Raw genomic sequence first — 20,875 nt, forward strand, 5'->3', positions numbered from 1 at the left:
AGCATCATTTTAAGCAGCTCTCCCTGTTGTCACGCACTTATATAAGACACGCATGCTTGGACAGAACATTTACATTTCGTGTGCCATTCTGCCAAATGGTCAGTACAATACTTATTGTGAAAACACTGACAAACCTACAATCTTTCTGTTCGTACTTGCATACCTGATTGGACAAACTTCTGACTTTTTTGCATGGTAAACGTCTTGAGCGACGTAATTACAGCGTATGACGTCAGACGCAAAGTTTCGGAGAAAGAAAATGTCGCTAACGAGGTGGGTTGTCTGTGGTTTAAATATTTCGTGTATGTTATTAAAAGTGATATCCTGTTAGAAAACGTTAGAGATCCGTTTTCACACAAGTAAATGACAAGTTTTGACCTATTCGAATGGTTTCTGTCAATGCCAGATAAAGTAAATGTTTAAAATAAACAACATATCGGTTTGTGTAAGGCCTCAAAGAAGCCTGGGGATAAATTTACAGTATGGAAAGGGGTTTGTTTTGTGTGATTGGTTATGTATATTTGACTTTAAAAGAACTGTTATTGTAGCTTTGCAAATACTTTAACACAGTAGTTTATTTTATGATAAACATGTCGATTACGAGAAAGTAATAGCTATGTACGCGCGCCTATACATATATGTTTAAACTAAAACCATTGTTGTTAGAATTAATTGGTTGTTTTGGATACAAATATAACAATATAGGATTGTATTTGTCTTCTTTCTAGTGCGTGCCCACAGTAGCAAAACGGTTCTCGCAAATTTGTGTTTACAGAAGTTTGTAGCTGCACACGTTGTTTAGTTTCTTCAGTTAAACTTAAGAAACATTTTCAAAATAATTGTTCTCAACTAATAAATGTTTTACATTTATTAGTTGAGTTACATTTACAAGTGTAGACATAATTCTCTGATTTCACCTAAGCAGTCGTTGAAATGGTGGTGCTAGACACAGGAAATGACATTATAAATGATTACATGAGCATAGAAGTTGTTCCACAAGTCTTTGTAATTTTGGATTCATTTGTATTCCCCAGCTTTTTACCTGCCCCAACTCAGCTTTCCCAGGACCAGCTGGAAGCTGAAGAAAAGTCCCGGTCACAACGGTCCAGGTCAACTGCACTGGTATCATCACGTAGAGAACCACCTCCCTATGGCTTTAGAAAGAGCTGGATACCAAGGTCACTGGAGGTAATATTTTTAAAGATATTCTGTTTATTCATATTTCCACTTATTTCTTTGAAGGAATCTTGAGTTAAGCTGCCCATTTTATTGCTGTTTCTATGGTTATAATCATGTTTCTTTACTTGCACGTTATTTTTATAACCCTTTCAGGACTTTGGAGATGGAGGTGCTTTTCCAGAGATTCACATTGCCCAATACCCGCTGGAAATGGGAAGAAAAAAGAAGACTTCCAATGCTTTGGCAGTTCAGGTGGATGCAGAAGGGAAGGTCAAATATGATGCCATTGCCCGGCAAGGACAGGGAAAAGACAAGGTTTGACTTTTACGGAGTTCTGTCTTGCAGATTAAGCACATTCAAATAATGATGGAGCCACAGGGTCAGTTGTTGATCATTAAAGTACAGTAATGTGGCAGAAAGGCAGTTGGTCACCTTGACCTGCCAAATAGTTTTGCCTGTTTTAATTTAGAAGTTTGCAGTGTTGTGTCTGTCTTTATGTACAATGTTTTTGTGTATTTCAGGTTATTTACAGTAAGTTCACAGATTTGCTTCCTAAGGAAGTTGTGAATGAAGATGATCCAGGCCTTCAGAGACCAGATGAAGAAGCTGTTCAAGAGGTAAGACTTTGTATTCTAAATAAGTGTTTTAGTCAAATCAAAAAGTAATGCAAGACTCTGTAAGCAGGGCTTAACAATTCATTACATTTTTAGGGATCAGACAGGTCCCTTAAATTAGAATTTGGAGTCTGCTGCAAAATCTAAAAAACGTTTATAATTGTTGCTGGAATATTTTAAAGGGATAAACCATTGTTTTCAAACACATTTGACTTTTGGTGGCTTTTTTCAATTAGAATTTTTTTTTTAATGCATAGACTTTTTAAACTGTTGGTTTAATATATATTGAAAAAAAAAGTTTTGTTTTAGTTGACAGAAAAGACCAGATCTGCTCTTGATAAACAAGTTTCACAGAAGATTGCAGCAGCCATGCCTGTGCGTGCAGCTGATAAGCAGGCCCCTGCTCAGTATATTAGGTAAGAAATGGTTGTAGTTTATAAATGCATAAAAAGTAAAAGGTACACAATCATGAGTGAGTCATTAAATTGGACTATTGTCATAGTCATTGTCGTATGTTTGTGTGTTGTCTCTAATCTGTAATTTGTTTTATTCTAGGTACACTCCATCCCAGCAAGGAGTTGCATTTAATTCTGGAGCCAAGCAAAGGGTTATTCGAATGGTGGAAATGCAGAAGGATCCGATGGAACCACCACGATTTAAGTATGTATCGCCAGTAGACAAGATGGCTACTTTTATCCTTTAAAAAAAATAATGTGAATTTCCTCTCGAGTTTGCAGTGAAAATTAATTGTTGTTCATACGGTATAGCCAACCATAACTTGCTTTTAAACCTTAGGATCAATAAGAAAATTCCCAGAGGACCTCCATCTCCACCTGCACCAGTCATGCATTCACCCAGCAGAAAGGTACATTTTAGCTTTTTTAACTGAAGGCTTTTTTAATTTTGCCGATTTTTATAGCAGTCACTCCTTTTTTTAAATGTTGGCATCAATAACTTAAACACCCAACTCAACTAATTATCAACTAATACCTTGGCAATATACTTTTTTTTTTTTTTCAATAATTATTTTTTAAATTTTATTTTAGATGACGGTGAAGGAACAGCAAGAGTGGAAGATTCCACCATGCATTTCAAACTGGAAAAACGCAAAGGTTAGAAGTACTATGTTTTGTGCACATCTCTATTTCTAAAGAAGGTATGTGTTGGTGGTCCGCAAGTGGCTCACCTGGTAGAAGCAAAGCCACATAGTGCGCAGGGTGAGTTGTACACCGCAGGTTCATACCCTGGCTGTCCGAATTAGTCCAGTCTTCATTGAGCAAACCCTCCTGGCCAGGAGGCCAGTATGCTCAAAGGCAGATACCTGCAGCGCTGTCCTTCAGAGGTCAGTAGTTTGCTGACCTCGGCTCTTGAATTCCTGGCTGTAAAAGCCCACTGAACCTTCAGGTCTCCTGAGCCATGTGGGAAATTGCTGCGTTGAGGGGAAAAGTGATTGGGCATTCCAAATTGGGAGAAAATCGGCGGTAAAATAATGACTGAACACTAAATAAAGGTATTGTGTTACAGTACCAACTTTCTAAATCCAATTGTTTTCAATCCTAGGGTTACACAATTCCATTAGACAAACGTCTAGCAGCTGATGGCCGGGGACTGCAGACAGTTCACATCAATGAAAACTTTGCAAAGCTTGCAGAGGCACTCTACATTGCAGACAGGAAGGTATACATGCTTGAAAAATGATTTAATTGAACAAATACATATTAAGCTTTTCATTTAATCAAATTGTGTTCTGTAATATATTTTTAAAGACCTTATTACAGCAGATCAGACAATTAAATATGTCTCTTTCTTTTTTGGGGGCTAGGCTCGCGAAGCTGTTGAGATGCGTGCCCAGGTAGAAAAAAAAATGGCTCAGAAGGAGAAAGAGAAGAAGGAGGAGAAGCTCAGGGAACTGGCCCAGATGGCAAGAGACCGAAGAGCTGGCATCAAAGGCCATGTTGACAAAGGTACAGAATCCTAGGAATTTATTTTGCTTTAACAGCTGATATTATTAGTCTACATGATTTTGCATTAAATTAAGTGAAATTAAAGACCTGAACAGCATGATGGGAAATGTGAATAGGATAGAATGTCTGCTTCAACAAGAATTGTATTTCGAAGCCTTGCACACTTTTCTAAGCAGATTTATTTCTTCTCAATTATTTTTTTTCCTCTCTCCAGGTGCAGAGGACGGAGAGGCTAGAGAGCGTGATGAAATCAGACATGACAGAAGGAAAGAGAGACAGCATGACAGAAATATATCTAGAGCAGCTCCAGATAAAAGGTTGGTTCTATTTTAAACTGAATTACTTCCTTAAATAATTCTTAATGTTTAAGAAAAAAGTTCCTAACACAAATTCTGAAAAATGTAGAGATTTGTGTGTGACTTGTTTTCTGAAATATATGGAGTATAGTTTATGAAATATGCTGTATCTAAATCTGAACAGAAATGTTAATTGCAAATTCACAGCATTTTGAATAACTGCAGGTTTAGTAGTTTTAATTTATTTAATTTTGTTTTTAATGTTTGAATGTCTGTAGGTCAAAGCTACAAAGGGACCAGGACAGAGATGTCAGTGAACTCATTGCGCTTGGTCAACCCAATCCTCGCACTTCTAATGAGGCACAGTATGATCAGCGACTTTTCAATCAAAGCAAGGTAAAAGTTTATTTGTTTAAATATTCTAGAACTACCTTAACCCCATATAACATTGACATTGCTTGTCATATTTGGGGTTTACATCTGTTGAAATTACCTGTCAAGTTATTTATATTTAAAAAAAATGTTAATAAGGCTATTTTTTCTATTTGTTCGTTAACTTTTTTTTTTTTTTTTTGCACTTAGGGTATGGATAGTGGTTTTGCTGGTGGAGAGGATGAGGTTTATAATGTGTATGACCAGCCTTGGAAAAGTGGCAGGGATATGGCCCAGAACATCTACAGACCCAGTAAGAATGCTGATAAAGATATGTATGGAGACAATCTGGACACACTCATGCAAAATAACAGGTAATTGTATGTTATCTTTGTATCCCTGGCAGTGCTTTCTGATCTGAGCAGTTCATAAGAGTAAAAAAAAAAAAAAAAAAAGAAATACACTGTACCTAACAAAATGAGAGTATCTAAATTGTGTTCTGTTTGCCATTGCAGATTTGTGCCTGACAGGGAGTTCTCTGGCACTGATCGCAGACAGCGCAGAGATGGCCCAGTTCAGTTTGAGGAGGATCCGTTCGGTCTAGATAAGTTCTTGGAGGAAGCCAAGCAGCATGGTGGCTCAAAACGGCCATCAGATAGTGGACGGTCAAAGGATTACGACCATGATAAGAAACGAAGAAAAGAGTAAAATTACATTTGGTCTCCTATAAGGATCTGTTTTTTTTAAAGACCTGATGCCTAATTTATACAACAAAGTATGGTATTCTGGTTTACTGTATTTTTAAAGCAATTGTGCCAGCTGTAACCCACATTAAGGACAGACCTGGTGATCACATGAATCTCAAAATAAGAGTAATATGACTGCATAGGTTTACATTCCTGTAATGTTTTTTCTTTAATTAGCCATTTAAAATTGCAGTCATTCTATTAGTGAGCATTGTAATATATATTTTTTTCTAGCCCTACCTGTTTTCTGCTGTATACAATTGCTGTAACCTTTGAACATGTATAGTATGGAATACCTGATGAGTTGTTTTTTTTTCACAAGGTATTTGTACAGTTAATGTAATACAACAAAATAAATGTTTGTAATATTTTGATAAAAAAAAGTGATTACAAATTCATTAAATAATATTTATTGAAGGTTGCAGTAAAGAGACAATAAACACACAAGTACATACAAAAAATATTTTTCCTTTAAACTGAGTCGCCAACATCCCTATTTGAACGTCGTCCAACAGCTGCTTGTCTGTTTCTTTGAACTTGAAGCTAAAAAAAATAAATAAATAAAATTACATGTATAGAAAATGGTATAGGCTTGCTTGTTTAAATCCCTGTGCTCAAAACTCCACGGTAGTCAAACTGCACCAGTATGGATAGTGAGGAGTAGTATAAGCAAAGAGAGCTCACTTACAAGATGCAGCTAGCCAGCTGTACAAAAATGAGGTTTGGGTTAGGGACACATCTCTGTTTATCATGCAATTAAATAACTTATCTCCCTCCCTACTTAAAATCAACCAAACACGGATTGGGTTAACTTGGAAATCACAACAGCTATCTCTAAAAACAAAATGATAGGATAGTTAACAAACTAAACTGTTGTATTTTTTTGTTGTAGTATGGTCTAGATATTGTTCCATGCAAGACCCCCTTGAAAACAACTCTCAACAGTGAGTGATGAGGAAACATTTAATGAGCATCAACTTGAATGTGGTCACATTGCTGGGTACATTCCCTCATAAGCCTGTGCCAAGGATGTATGGTATATTCAAGCAGCTATTCTTGGTTGTTTATGTATATATCTAGCAAGCACAATTGATGAATACGGGTCAGATTTTTTGGAAATTATAAAAATACAGTTTGATAATTATGAAACCGGCTTAAAATCAAACCTCTTTTACTGATAAAAAGAAGAAAGTTTTGTTAACAGCTTTAAAAGCACAAAATGACAAGAAAGGTGGTTCATAATGGACACCTATATACATGTGTTCTCGGAATGTCCCAAAAATCGATATTTCTGAAAATATGTTGTTCTAATGTCAGGATTGGTTGGCACTCGATTGCGCCGGGTTGACTGCGGCAAAGAAAGTTAACCTGAGGGGCTGGGTGGAGCCTGATACATCATACCAAATTGCATGGTTAAATTTTTTTCCATGATATAGCTATGCTAGAGAGATCCACAGCTAAATTACATTTAGCCAGCGCTGCCACGATAAATATGTGGGCAGGTGTAGTTTCACAAATTACTGGCAGGTACATATATAATTGGGCCCCACTCATCAGAAATAATAGCATTATCCTGATTCTTCTTTTTTTTTTTTTTTTTTAATCTGTTTTTGAAAGTACTGGGAATTAAAAAATGTCTTGATCAAGAAAATAATTCTTAATCACAGCTCAGCTCTAATACTGATTGTGGTTTTCAGAGAGAGCTGTTTAAAGCAGTGAAAGCTTACTTACAGTTTTATGCATTAGAATTGGCATCATAGTAGTATTTTATAACACAGCAGTAACGTGCAGGGGCTCATTGAGAAAAAACAGAGCACTTTTGGGGCATAAGTAACTGTAAACAATGCCCCTTTTGTCTTTCAGATATTTGTCACTTGTAATATTTTATTTTTATAGTTGACCATTTAGATTTGATTAACACTTTGTAATTGATTCATCACCTTTTAGTACATTTATTTTATTTGTTTGCCGCATGTCTGCAGTTCTCCCCCGCCGTTGGCACAGGCTGACTATACCATATAATAGCAAGTATTTTCAAGTTACACCATTGTTTCGTTTTCCATTTTTTTAACTGGGAGTTAAAAAAAAAGAAAGAGGTGTAATTTCGCACTATAGACACCATTATTATTATTATTATTATTATTATTATTATTATTATTATTATTATTATTATTATATCAAAAAACGAATGGTAATTTTTCAATTTTCTAATTGTGGACTGAAAAATGAAAACACGAGACCATATTTGATTTTTTTTTTTTTTTTCAGAAAACGTTGTAAAAATTGAAATGATAAGCCTGTAACACAGAATTGTAAAAAAAAATACCTTTGCCCCTTCTACAGTATGTGCATCCTTTTGAAGGGCATTCTGGAGACCTTCTTCACTTGAAAACCCAATCCTGCAGAAACCCTTGTGGAACCCTGTATCCTTATCCTGCGAAAAAAGACAATAGTTCCCAACCATATAATAATATTTTATCAGTACGTCATTTAAATATACCGCACATAATATGGTTCTCTGACAGTAATTTTTGACTTACAAAAGGCAGCAAACACTTCTTAACATGTCCAAATTGCCCGAAGTATTCCTTTACTTCCTCTGCAACATAAAATAAAACATTTACCAATTACTTAATGCAAGAAATAGTCTGAAATATGAATTTACCCAATACAATGTACAATTTCTATGTACTGTATGTCCTAAGTGCTCCGACTGAGGACTAGTAAGTAATACGTGTTTATTATGATATGTCAATCACGGGATGCAGATTTGTATAAAAACGCATCTTAATTTTAAAAAATGGATTATTTAAACAGTTAAATGAATGAGATTCGTAAGTAAACTATTGCATGCATATGCAGAGCAGTCGTTATGTCAAAGTCATGAAGTAATTTGCCATGCTTTCCTAAATTACTACATACTGTACAAATTACACTTTAATTTAAAAAAAAAACAGTTAGTAGTTTAATACCACATCTTTTTTAAAATATTTAATACTCACTACTAGCCATGGTCCATGGGATTTTTGAAACAAAAACCTCGAACACCTTCTTTGTGGGAGCAGCCATCTTGCAGTTTTGATAAATCCACTTTGACCTTTATCACCACGTGATGTTTATTCGGGCTGTTTTTAAAAACACAAGATCTAGCAAAGCTCATGCAATTAAACGGAAATCAAATAAAGTATCAACATCAAAATAGTATTTCATTGAAAAGAGAGCATTTAATTATTTAATTGATTAACTGTTTTTTTGCATTTTGTTCGTGTTGGTGTATAGTTGAAAGGTTAGAGGCGGGGATGGCCAAGATGGCTACCTCCATGTTGCAGCAGGGGGAAGACGCTTTTAGAAAGTTGTTTAAATTCTATAGAAGAAAAAACCCACCTCCTGATTTCAGTGATGTCATAGATTTTTCTAACCCTGGCAATCATTCTGGAAAAGTAAGCCATGTAAACTGTAGATCTATTTGTATTTTTTTGTTTATTTGTATTGATGTACGTACAGTACATTATACCGTAAACTAAACTATTTATAGAACACTACATTCTTTTTTTTTCCACAGACCTTATAGCACTAATCTTGTTGGAATACCTTACCTAAAGTGATATTAACCAGAATAGTGCTAATCAGGGTCTGTGATTGTCTATAGAATTCCAGTGAGATCCATAATGTATTTTTTCACACATTTCAATGTTTTCTCCACAATCTGAGCTTCATTAATTTAAGATATATATATATATATATATATATATATATATATATATATATATATATATATATATATATTATATATATATATACATATAATATGGTGGGGGGCTACCCTGTTAAGTACACAATGCAGTGTACATATTTGGGGAGTAATGTCTTTTGACATAACATGTGATGCCAAGGCATAAGCAAGAGCCGTTTGGAAACTTGTTGCTTGTTTTCTGCTTGACTGGCCTTCCATCAGTTGGTTCAGAGGACTGTATACTGGAAATGACTCTTTAAGTAAAGGCCTAAAATCTCACTTTGTGTGCCTGAAGCTTGAGATGGCAGCAAACTATAGCTTCACAAGGACTTCAATGCAAATGATGACCTGCTATCAAACTGCAGAGGCTGCATCTCCACCAGACATATTCTTGTCCAATCAGATTAGTTAAATTGGACTGTAAGATATCTATAAGGCTTTTAAGATTAATTTTAATAGACATTTCTGTTTCTGTGTGTGTGCCTTGCTTTTTTTTTAAGTGACATTTTGTAGAAATGTATTTTAGGTAATTAGCTGTAATACATGCATATGGAAAGATAGCATCAATGCAAGGCTGCACAGAATTGACGTAGAAACAGAATTGTCAGCAGCAATCACAAGATCAGTTTTGAAATACTAGTTTCAAACCTTCTTACTGGCAGGCATGTGTTGAAATATATGTATGAATATTCGGGAAACCAGAACTCCTTCTTAAGTCAGGCAAAAACAATTAGTTCCAGTGACCTTCAGGAATGAAATCTTGCTGTGCTCTTTTTAGCAAGGATTATTTTACAGTACATTAACATGCATTACAGCTTTAAATTAACTAAATGAGACGAATTAGCGATATGCAATTTTATAATGTAAAATGAATTGTCATCAAGAGTACTAATTAGATTTCAGTTGTAAACTGAGCTTACTGTAGAAGTGCTTGACTAAATATTGTTCCTAACAGGCACTTTAGAAACAAGCAAACCCTTTCACACAATGTACAATCTTGACTTAATTGGGAAGTCTCTATGTTGAAATTTTTATAGGAACAAACCTAAACCTAAAAATCAGTGGGGTACTAACATTCAAACCCTTTTCCAGAGGAATATGGATAGTTAAAAACGGAACTGTACATTTTAAATATATATATATATATATGTTTTATTATTATTAGGTGTTCAACTGTGATCTAAATGCAGCACTATTAAGTGATGGAGACGCCTGTAGAGCTGGTCTTCATCCTGTCTGCAAATGGAAGGCATTTGGTCTTGATGGCTACCCAGGTACTTCAGTATAGAATGCTACTTTTGCTTTGATTTGATTTGATTTTGATTTGATTTTGATTTGATTGAGCTAAGGTGCAGCTGAATAGTAACACAGATCCAGGCAATTAAAACAGGCTTGAATGGTTTCAATTCAGAAACATTTTTGTGTTGTTTCTATCGGCCTGTTTTAACCAGTTAAATACTAAAATGTAACTGGTGCAAACAATTCTGATTTTATTTTCCGTTGAGTTTTGCCACACGCACCCTTCTGTGCTGCAGAAACTGCAGCTACTACATTTAACCAGCAAGTGGCACTGTGTACCCATTCCTAAAGAAAATAAAGATGAATATTCAGCAAGTGCAACACACCAGGTTATTACAAAAAAAGGAGAACTGATTTAATTATTATGTGAAATACAAGTGCTGCCCATTAAATTAACTGCATTTCTTATACAAATATGATATTACTGTTTTTACATTATGAAGCTTGTAAAATATATTTGACCATTATAAGTGTAAGACAGTGTCATATAACTTGACCAGAGCTATCTTTCATATATGCCTTGTCTTATTCTCGGTAACTAAATACATTGTAAATTACAATGCTCCCATCTTTAAGACCAGGGACAAGACTGCAAAGTTACAGTAATTTTTGTGTGTGTGTGTGTGTGTGTGTGTGTGTGTGTGTGTCTAAGGACAATTTATTTTAAAATTTTCACCTGACATCCTCAAGTGGAGCTCTACTATAGTCAAGTAATTTCTGCATGACTGAAGCTTACAAAAGAAAACTTGCGTTTGTAAGTTTCAACAAGTCAAAACCTATAAATAGTTTCAGTGAAGTGTTCCCTTTAACTGTTTTATCTCAGATGTTGAAGTGAGATTTAAATGTGTGACACTACAAATGAAGATGAATGGCTGCTTTAAGCTAAAACACCTTATTGAGTATATAAGTTATAGTAAGGACAGCAAATAAAGTATGATGTAACTGCATATCTCTTAGTCAAAGGCGATGGGGTAAAGAACAAGAGTTATACTGACAGCCAATTCCCTAATGGAAAAGCGAGATTCGTTTTTGATTGACCCTGCATTAAGTTTGTGCTGCTGACTGACGACCAAGGTGGCATACAGGATTTTTTTATTTTATTTTTTATCTCAGCATGGCAGATGGTATACGCAGCTAGAACATACTTATTGTAATGCTCTGCACAGAAGACTTGCAGATAGCATGAGATCCAACTGAGAAAAACATTTTCCCTCTCCTCAGGGATGTGAGAGTTTCAGAATGATATCCAAAGTATTGAAAAAGTAGGACTATCACACAGATACTCGGGTGAAGTTGGAAAAGCTTTTCTTTTAAAGTTGATGTAGTCTATTTTTGTATCATTTTAATGTTTTTATTATAATTTGCAGTATTGACAATTGGGGAATCATCTTATCTGTAAAGGGATCAAGAGATGTCATGGTTGCCATTAAATTCAATAGCTGCTCAGTGTATTTTTCTATTAGAACATTAGAATAAAGGTAGGGAGCAGGGTTTTTTATTGATTGATGACATTTTTTAATATCTGATTTTTTTTTTTTTTTTTTTTCACCTGAATTTTTTTTTTTACTATGGGGTGCCTTTTTCATTTTTTCATAACACAACTGGGTCTGAGGTCCTTGAAAGAAAGTAGCATTTAAATGTGTACAAAAGTGCAAATAATGATTTCATTATGCATCGACTGTGACTATCCGTTCCCCATTGTACTTTGTGTAGTATATATTTTAGTCAATTCTTGCACTGTCTTCGCTCTCGTTTGTGAAGGTTCTCGTTTTGTTTCACAGCCGCTGCTATGGGAGGAAAGCTAGTGCAGCTAGAACTTAACAATTACCAGTCATTATCAGTAGACTTGTTTTTCAAATTATCATTGACAGGCTTTCAGTCGACCTGTACAGTAATTATGACTTCACTTGGCTTTATGGAAGCTATCAAAACCGATCTGTGAGGCCCGTCTGAATTGTCAAATAACATTTAGCCAGATTGGTCTTTTTTTTAATCTTAAACAGGTTTTATTTTCATCTCAAACCCGTTCCTTCCTGGCTCACAACGTCACTGGGTGAAACAGTGTCTCAAAGTATATCCTCAGAAACCTAACATCTGCAATTTAGACATGCATATGTCGCCAACGGACACAGACAATTTGTGGGAGAAAAGCAGAGATCAAATAAGGTAAGTTGTAATCTGCATTGCCAATTCCTGTCAACGCCTGACAGCATGTGTCTATTTTAACATTTACCCCCCTCCAATCTTTGAATCTTTGAAGTAGTTCTAGTTCAGTGAATGAGAAAGTTTAAGATGAGCTTCAGTAGCAAGCTAATTTTCCAAGACTGTTCTTAATATTCCAGTGACTAGTCACTGGTTGGAGCTAGCCATAATAAACTGTCAGATGTTCCCGGACAAAGCTTGGAAAATATCTGCATTCTCTCTGGGGCTTTAGAAGACTGGTGATGCATATTTTCTGAGGTCTCCCATCTCTTATGTTTAATTTCTCTGTGCTGGAATTCTTTTTGGGCTCTACTTCTGTACAGAGTCTACTTCTGTTAAATAAACTTATTATAAAACATTGTTTTGGCATGAGTTGAAAAATGCAATAGTTTTGCAATGTCTCACAAACCTGTATATAGCAGCACTATTTAATTGTTCTATGCAACTTACTAGATCAGGCCAAATAAATAACAAGTGCTAGGTCAGTTACGGACAGCAAGACCTGCTTATATTGTACTACAAATGTATTAACTTATAGACTGTTCTTTTCACAGCTACTGTATAGAACAACTAGGATGACTCACACAGTGTAAACACCAAGACCCCTGTGACGGTTACTCGTTGTTTAATGTCTTTCTTTCTGTACCTTGGTTTATTTATTAAATTACCATAGGCAAAAGTGTGCTGCAAAAAGAGAACCTAAAAGTCTGCTGGAGAAGCTTCGCTGGGTGACTAATGGGTATCATTATAACTGGGACACCAAGGTAATTCAAGTTGCTTTTGTTTGGTTTGACTATTTGCTGTGTGAGGTTTTTACATGTGAGATAATTATGCATGTGCATTGTATTGAAACAAATGTGCCGTTTCAATCAACATTTTTATTCAGTAACTTTGTTACAGAGATGTAACAAGCAAGTAGAAGCTTCTTGTTTCTTAGTGTTTTGCTTTTTAGACGTACTCTGCGGATCACTACACCCCATTCCCCTCAGACCTAAATGCACTGTCTGAAGGAGTTGCAGCAGCTTGTGGCTTCCAAAACTTCAAAGCAGAGGCTGGGATCCTGAACTACTATCACTTTGATTCTTCTCTTGGAATTCATGTTGATGAATCAGAGCTGGACCACTCTCGGCCACTGTTATCATTCAGGTAAAATATAATCCCAGGATAATTCATTTAGACAGCAGAGACATAATTACTGTTTCAAAAACATGGTGTTCTGTTTACAACAATTATTGAATCCTGCATGTAAATTACCTCTTGGCAGTTATGTGAGAGACGAAGCAATATAATGCAGCGAGACAGGAATAATGCTAATGTCAAGTAAAAACAATTGGTGGGAATTATTGTAATTTGCATAATACAAAAACACAAAATGGAACCGGAATAATGTTTTTTTGTTTGTTTGTCTGTTTTTCTTGTCTGAATACTGAAACCCTGCCAGAAGAGAAGCTGTAATGTCTGTATAATATATTAGCGTAACATTTTGCATGTATCTGTTTTGTGTTGTATAACTTGAGTCTTGAAGCAAAACTAAAGGCTTTTTATTTTTTTATCCTGGTAGTTTTGGCCAATCGGCTGTCTTCCTGCTGGGTGGCTTGAGGAGGGAAGATCCAGCCACTCCTATGTTTATGCACAGTGGAGACATCATGGTTATGTCTGGGTCGAGTCGGCTCCTGTATCATGCAGTTCCTAGAATAGTCTCCAGTCCCGACAAGCAGGCTGTGCCTCAATGCCTGGTTCAAGAACTTGCAGATGATACTCCAGAGGACACTGTTGTACAAAATGTTTCTGAAGAGGACTGGGCAGTCTGTGCAAAGTATATTCAGACCTCTCGAATCAATATGACTGTGAGACAGGTACTAGGACTGGGAGAGGCTTTCCCAACGGAGCCTGATAATGAAAACACTGTTGACATCCAGCCAGGCACTTATCACGAAGGAAGCTCAGACAGTGAAGAAAGTAATGTTAAACGAAAAAAGCAATAACTCTGAACAATGTGGACACTTGAATTAGGATAATAACTTATCCCAGAGGCCCTGCTTTGAAATGTTTACTGTTACATCATATTAAATGATGCCACGAAAATTGTCATCTCGTTACGCATAAGCACAAGATTATTTGTCTCAGAATGTCATTCTGACCTGATGCCAATGATCCTATGTACTTTACAGTCCCTGCATAATACTGCATACTCTCAGATTGTGGGGGGTCAGTGCTATCTGGACCACCTAACTAATGTACATTGGTTTGAGCTCTGCTGCTTGTGATTAAGAACCACAGTAGTGTGTGATTTGAGTGGCCAAATATTAACTATGCATTCCTTTGAACACTCAGTCATAATCATAAGATATTCAGTAGTACTAATAGAAACTTGTTTATAACATTATGCAAATGTTTTGACGAGAATCCAGTTTATTTTTAGTTTTACAGAATATTACATTATTTCAAACCTATTCACATTATCGAACATCTTGCTATAAGACCGTGGTTTTAAAGTCACGATTCCCATCTTTCAAAAGCTACAGTAAAAATGCCATGGGTAAGGAAATGACTGCTAATGTGAATTATTTTAGTTTCCTTCTAAAGTTTACAATTATTTTTTAACTAATGGTAAACATATTTCTGTTTTAGCAAACTATTGATTCAGCACCTACCAAATCCCCTCAGACTTGCAAGACAATGTAGCAGTAATTTGCATAATGATCAAATGGCTGTTAAGCTAATTTCTGCTTGCTTCTGCAAGTGTTTTTTGTAATACTTGGTATGCATTGGAAATCCCAGGGGCTCTATCTCTCTCATTTATTTACTCTGGATTAAAGACCAGATTATTTTTGCTACAATGTCCTTATGTATTTAATATTGCTCCTTATCAAGGACTGACAGTGTGTTTGGAGGTTCCTTTTTATTAAAAATTAAAGGGAGTCTGGTAGATTTACATTGCTCATTATAATTTAAATACCTGTCCATTCCAGTGACAGTCTGTTTGCATCTTAGATAGTCACAAAGTGTCCATCCTCATTTTACTGTATATCATACGTCTATATTAATGAGACTAAGCTGCAGGTAATCATAGCAGTTTATGAATATTCCAAAAGTAAGATAATAAAAAGTGAAAGGCATTTTGCTTCAGTAAACTGGAACAGAAACTAGTATGGTAATAGAGGTTCGTAGCCAGGCACCTGCGTATTGTTTCACCACAATTTGTGTTATTATTTCTTTTGCTCAGCTCCTTTAGCTAATCTTTTTTTTTTTTTCATATTTTCTTGAACCCTTTTATACAGTATAAATATTCTGGTAATTTCATGGTTTTAGGATACTTGCAGTGCTTTTGATGCATGGTCTCTTCATTTTATTGTCTCTCTCCTAAACTTTTTCTCATTTCTTTTGTCCAAGAACACATAATACTGGTGTTCCCTCATAGTTAGATTAAATATGTAATATCCCACAGTTAGTTTTTTTTTTTTTTTTTAGTTAATTAATTTTTTTATTATTTAAAATGTGAATGCTGTAGAAGGCCCATAATTGCCTGACATCTCACAGCTTAATTAAGTAGAAAATATTCTTCTTGACAGTTTAGGTTCATGCTGGAGGCCTCTGCGCGTATTAGGTTGAACGTTGAAAACAAATCAAAACACTGTCGACAGAGGTTGTATTTCTTCATAAATACCCTCAAGAGTTTTGAATCCATCCCATCCCATGCCAATGCCAATAAAGCAGTGTGTGAATGAAGTCAGGACTGCCTTTTGAAAGCAAGACGCAGCAAAATGCTTTTTTATTTATATTATTGATTAATCTAAATGTGTTCATTGTAGTCATGAAGTCATACAGGATTTATTTGTCAGCTGTATCCAAATGTGGACGATACACAAACCTTTGAATTTTTTTAAAGATAAGACTTTACCTTTAAGAGAGAACCATTGTATCAAAAAAAAAAAAAACATAAAACAATGCTAGCACAGTGCCCATTCTCAAGAGGAAAATTCCTCTGCTGACTAGTGTGTTGGCTAGTTAGATCCTGTGGTTACAGTTTTATAAATTGCAAAGTTGCAATGAGATAATGAATTACATGAAATTTACAAATACACCCTATTCAAACTAACTAAATAATGCATGATCAGTGTTATACGCTTCATTCACAAATGTATTTGGTAGTGTATTAGAAATGTTTGGGTGTTTGGACAACATCTTAAGTACTCTGAATCAGTATGAATGTGCCCTCTTAAGGTGGCTTAATATCAGCACCATAAAAGCAGTGCCTTACAAGCATTTCAATAAAAACTTTAATATGACAGTACTGTAAATTATCCAGTACAGAAGATGGTTTATAATCACTGATTGCCATTTGAGATTAAAGAACCTTTAATATAAAACAATGTACTAGTTCTGCAAACCTGTCAGTACTGTTAAAAGCCATGTTATCTTGAGAAATGTTATTCTTTGAAGTTGGAGTGCTTAAGTTCCAGTGGGGTTAGTGGCTTGACTGTGTGTTTTTTGCTGTGCATTGTTACAGTATGTGCAAGTTATTTATAATGCCACAAAAGTATTGGATAGTTTTTTGTCTTTCAGTTGATTTATTTAATGCTCTTACAATAATAATGTCCAACACTGTGGTAAGGACATTTGTTTTTATAACATGCCCATTCTTTTCTACAGACTAATTTACGCAGTTTGGCTCCGTTTCTACCTTGCATTTCTGATGTTTGCATTTTGATTGATCTCCAGGCATCTGCCAGCAGTAGAATAGCAGAAGCAGATGCCTAATAGAAAAATGACCTGTCCACATGGGGAAAAACCTATTACCGCCACAGCCAGCGGAATTGCTGGACTTCTGCAGAGCAAATTGCATGGGAAACATCATAAGTGGAAATGTTTCAAATAGGAGGGGGAAAACAACAAGTGCTTTTCAATTTATCACAGATGTGTTTTTGTCAGCTTCCCAGCTTGATATCTGACTAACAACACTTGTTTTCTTTCTCTCTCTTCAGTGAAGATCAAATGGCAAAAGAACACAATGCTGCATACTCCTCTTATAATTGTATGCCTTTTGTTGTATTGTTGTGCAGTACTGCTGCAAAAGACTGAGTGCTTATAATTGCGTTGATTTTATTATTTTTTTTGAAAAGGTATTAGGAGCATTACTGTAAAGTTTCTATGTGCAGCTTCCCACTAGTATAAGAACTAAAATACTGTTGTGCTAACAGGTTCATCCTTGATAGCCATTTGTATTACTTCATTCACAATCATTTCATTTTTTGACTTTCTGTTGTGTCTGTATATTTAGTCATTGGTGGAATTGCTAAATACATTTCTTTGTTCAACATGTCCTTTAGCTGTAGAGATGCATGAGAAGAAATAGTAATGCAATTAATATTTCTTCACAGGGTTTTGTATTCAAATGCCTTCACATTGCACAGGGACTGGCATACAGTGGCCATTCCCCCCATTATACATCCAGCCTAAAAAAATTAATATTTCAGAGGAGGTACTGTGGTCTTCCCTGAAATGGTGCCAGGAGCAAATTAATTTTAAAGAGGCACATTGTAAATGTCATTTCTAGCTACTTTATATTCAATATAAACCAAGACTAATCATAAAACAATTTATAAAACATTATTGTCTAATAGGTACAGGGTGTATAAAACATAGTTTTAGGTGGCTGCAAACTTAAATTTTATTTTTGTTAATGCTTAACAATATTTAGCTACCCTCTGCATCTATGACTGCAGCCAATATTGGTCCAAGGATAGAGATGGCTTGCAATTGTGGTTTTGTCAATAAAATAACCAGGAGTGACCAGTGACCAAACTGGTTCACAAGTTTAAATATTAGTTTGCAAATCAGCTGATGAAGTTTACAAGTGCTGTTTGATTTCCTTTGTTTCCCATGAAAACACATCCCGAAATGGTGCCAAGTTGTGCTAATGTGTGATTCAATCAGACAAAAATCCAGACATGGCATTTCACCCTCGAACACACTAATGCATTAGCAAAAGTGTGTGTGTGTGGGACCAGTAAACCATGGTACTATTGTTTACCATCATTGTTTTATGGGTACTCATGACCCAATTAGGGTTGAAATAAGTAAACATGTTAAACAGTGTCAAAAACTTTTAAGCCCTTGAATTTCAATCACATTCTGAAGACCAGCTTTCTGGTAACAGCACATGACATTTCTAGTCTAAATGTTTGTCATTTGTCATTTATTATAGTTTTACTACATTTAGTGTTTTATAGTTTTGAATAAAAGAAAAAAACTGATTTTTAAGCTCACAAGCTGTACTTTAGTTTCAAAGAAGATAGTGTGCCAGCAAACTAAAGCACTGAGGCAGCCAGGTGGACGGTTTTAGGGGGTGGTCTGGTTTAGGGAGAAACCGTTACTGGCAAACGATTCATTTCAAGGGGACAATAAATCATCTTAATATAAGTAATAAACAGCAACTGTGTCTCCTGTGTCTCCTGCCAACCTAGACCCGCTGTTCATTTGAAACCAATGCAGTCTATCTCCCTCCCCAGAAACCCTATGGATATTTAAGCGTGTGAATTCTATTTGCTTTACCTGCTGGGGTAGATCTAAATGAAACTCTGTGAGCTGAAAAAAAGCATTTACTGGTATACTTTCTTCCTGTTTGTGGAGTATAGGAAGGTGCTTGACTCTATTTTGGGGGGATGTACAAAGCTGTTTAGTAGTTTTCTGTAAATTATAGTGATTGTATCTAACAAAATAATCCCATAAATGTGACCTGTTGTGCGCTTCCAGTTTTGAAAGTAACACATTTTAGATTATATTTTATTACATGACTCCATGCCTTACTCTCAGAAATCGGTTACACTTGCGCTTCCTAGGTCATTTCACATCAGTCGTGATTTCTGAGTCAAAGCATGTTACTGGCTGAAAGCATGTCAGTCAGTAGGAGAGGCAGCTGGTTGGTTAATGACAGGTAAGAAGCTATTGATGAGATCGGGACAATTTTACCCTCCTGGTGAAATGTTCAAGGAAGTGAAACAGTGTCTGAAAGCTTGCAAACAGAGATGTATTTAACCTAGTGTAGTGCCAGATGTCATGTTTTAAAATAATATTATTACATTAAAATATGAGCATGTGTTTCTTTAGAAACTTCACATTTGAGACCTATATAACGAAGGGATGTGCACCGCAGGTAAGATTTGTGTAATTATTTTGTTAGCTGTAATCACTTTAAGAACCCACATAGAACCTCTACATTGCATTTCGGAAGCACATTCTATTTTGTATTGCTTTTTTCTCCATCAGTTGTGCCTCAGGCATTTAAACAATAGCTGTATGTCAGCAGGTAGTGAATGAGAGCTTTTGAAATCGATTGTTTTGAATGATATGGTAGAAGACAACAGTATTGGGATTTGAGGTCAAAGACAGCATTATTGAACTACAGAGACAGGTTCTTTTTTGATCAAGCCCTAACTGTTGCACTGATGTGGCGTTCCTTCTTTTTCCAAATCAATAGAAATGTTACAAGTTTCTTTTTTTGGAAAGTTGCCATATTTATTTAAAAGTCACTCGTGAAATGTTTTGGCACTTTCAGTGCTACTCAAACTTACTGTACAACTGCAATTTACAATTGATGTTATTAATTCTGCTATGGCTCTAATTACAGCCCCCCGCCATCCCATATTGGAGTCATGTTATTGTTATTTGTGTGTTCTTGTGTAAAATTGTAAAATACAAAAACACTTGATAATTTCTTCTATCACTGCTCTTGTTTTTTTCTTGCCAAGTGAAATAACTGGTTTCTTTCATCACCATCTTTACTACACCTATATAACCACTGTGTATGTATAAACCAGTGATCTTTATGCTGCGAGGTATAGCATTGGGAACAGGAATAAACTATATAAACCATGTGACATGAAGTAGAAAAATAAATGGACATGTGAAAGTTCCTTCAGTAAGATTATTTAGTTACAAACTGCTATTTTCATACTTCAGTACACACGTAATATTGAGCTGAAAACTTTCGCTGACATTTCTTAAGTAGTTCTGTTGGAAATGGTGATTTTAAACACCAATGTTTCTCTGAAGACAATTTAAAAGTTTTTATTAGGAGCACTGTCAACCTAGCCAAATTGAAATGGAGACCAAAATCAATACATACAGACAGCCTTTCGGGATCCAGAACAAAAGTTAAAACAATTTGTCTTTTTTGTAATTTTCTGTTGTTTTTTTACCTTCACTTGAAATACAATGGGGTCACAAACAAATATTACCAGCATGCTGTTTATCTTTTTTAAGTTAGTAGATTGGATTTTATTATTTTAATTAAGTTGTGTACCTGATAAAGATCTGTTGCTGATTGCAGTCATTTAACTATGTGGCACTCACAGCAGGCTAAACACCTTAATATGTAAGTCAGTCTTTTTCATACAAAGGCTGGAACAGGGATGGGCAACTCTGGTTTATTTGTGTCAACTATCTTTTTAATTGTTTAATTGAACCA

The 20,875-nt window shown here is 35.4% G+C and overlaps 4 protein-coding genes across 4 annotated transcripts in view; 2 read left to right on the top strand and 2 right to left on the bottom strand.

Moving 5' to 3' along the window:
- The window catches only part of adck1 (aarF domain containing kinase 1), a 112,116-nt gene extending 111,892 nt beyond the window's left edge, over positions 1-224 (bottom strand). The window contains exon 1 of the mRNA XM_058987799.1: positions 164-224. The gene's annotated coding sequence lies outside the window, so the exon portion shown is untranslated. The remainder of the gene's footprint in view (positions 1-163) is intronic.
- Positions 159-5,554, top strand: LOC117422583 (SNW domain-containing protein 1). Its single transcript, XM_034037751.3, has 14 exons — positions 159-273; positions 1,035-1,188; positions 1,333-1,494; positions 1,701-1,796; positions 2,103-2,209; positions 2,349-2,453; positions 2,589-2,658; positions 2,840-2,905; positions 3,354-3,470; positions 3,616-3,757; positions 3,972-4,074; positions 4,332-4,449; positions 4,636-4,799; positions 4,941-5,554. The coding sequence occupies exons 1-14, from the start codon at positions 227-229 to the stop codon at positions 5,131-5,133; spliced, it is 1,644 nt and encodes a 547-aa protein (XP_033893642.1). The 5' UTR covers positions 159-226; the 3' UTR covers positions 5,134-5,554.
- Positions 5,555-5,565: 11 nt separating this feature from the next.
- LOC117402621 (SRA stem-loop-interacting RNA-binding protein, mitochondrial-like) lies at positions 5,566-8,299 on the bottom strand. Its single transcript, XM_034927843.2, has 4 exons — positions 8,174-8,299; positions 7,712-7,770; positions 7,498-7,605; positions 5,566-5,714 (listed from the first exon to the last, which is right to left on the bottom strand). The coding sequence occupies exons 1-4, from the start codon at positions 8,238-8,240 to the stop codon at positions 5,643-5,645; spliced, it is 306 nt and encodes a 101-aa protein (XP_034783734.1). The 5' UTR covers positions 8,241-8,299; the 3' UTR covers positions 5,566-5,642.
- Positions 8,300-8,451: 152 nt separating this feature from the next.
- LOC117973961 (nucleic acid dioxygenase ALKBH1-like) lies at positions 8,452-15,340 on the top strand. The gene is made up of 6 exons (XM_058987806.1): positions 8,452-8,611; positions 10,070-10,178; positions 12,207-12,369; positions 13,079-13,169; positions 13,358-13,551; positions 13,967-15,340. The coding sequence occupies exons 1-6, from the start codon at positions 8,471-8,473 to the stop codon at positions 14,388-14,390; spliced, it is 1,122 nt and encodes a 373-aa protein (XP_058843789.1). The 5' UTR covers positions 8,452-8,470; the 3' UTR covers positions 14,391-15,340.
- Positions 15,341-20,875: the final 5,535 nt, after the last annotated feature.

Source organism: Acipenser ruthenus, chromosome 15 (genome assembly GCF_902713425.1).
Source record: "Acipenser ruthenus chromosome 15, fAciRut3.2 maternal haplotype, whole genome shotgun sequence".
Taxonomy (NCBI): domain Eukaryota; kingdom Metazoa; phylum Chordata; class Actinopteri; order Acipenseriformes; family Acipenseridae; genus Acipenser; species Acipenser ruthenus.

Coding starts and splice junctions, on each gene's coding strand:
- LOC117422583 (XM_034037751.3), top strand. CDS start 227: ATGACGTCAGACGCAAAGTTTCGGAGAAAGAAAATGTCGCTAACGAG. Junction 274..1,034: donor AAGAAAATGTCGCTAACGAG/GTGGGTTGTCTG, acceptor TGTATTCCCCAG/CTTTTTACCTGCCCCAACTC. Junction 4,075..4,331: donor AGAGCAGCTCCAGATAAAAG/GTTGGTTCTATT, acceptor GAATGTCTGTAG/GTCAAAGCTACAAAGGGACC.
- LOC117973961 (XM_058987806.1), top strand. CDS start 8,471: ATGGCCAAGATGGCTACCTCCATGTTGCAGCAGGGGGAAGACGCTTTT. Junction 8,612..10,069: donor CTGGCAATCATTCTGGAAAA/GTAAGCCATGTA, acceptor TATTATTATTAG/GTGTTCAACTGTGATCTAAA. Junction 13,170..13,357: donor ATTATAACTGGGACACCAAG/GTAATTCAAGTT, acceptor TTTGCTTTTTAG/ACGTACTCTGCGGATCACTA.
- LOC117402621 (XM_034927843.2), bottom strand. CDS start 8,240: ATGGCTGCTCCCACAAAGAAGGTGTTCGAGGTTTTTGTTTCAAAAATC. Junction 7,771..8,173: donor CCCATGGACCATGGCTAGTA/GTGAGTATTAAA, acceptor TTTATGTTGCAG/AGGAAGTAAAGGAATACTTC. Junction 7,606..7,711: donor AGAAGTGTTTGCTGCCTTTT/GTAAGTCAAAAA, acceptor CTTTTTTCGCAG/GATAAGGATACAGGGTTCCA.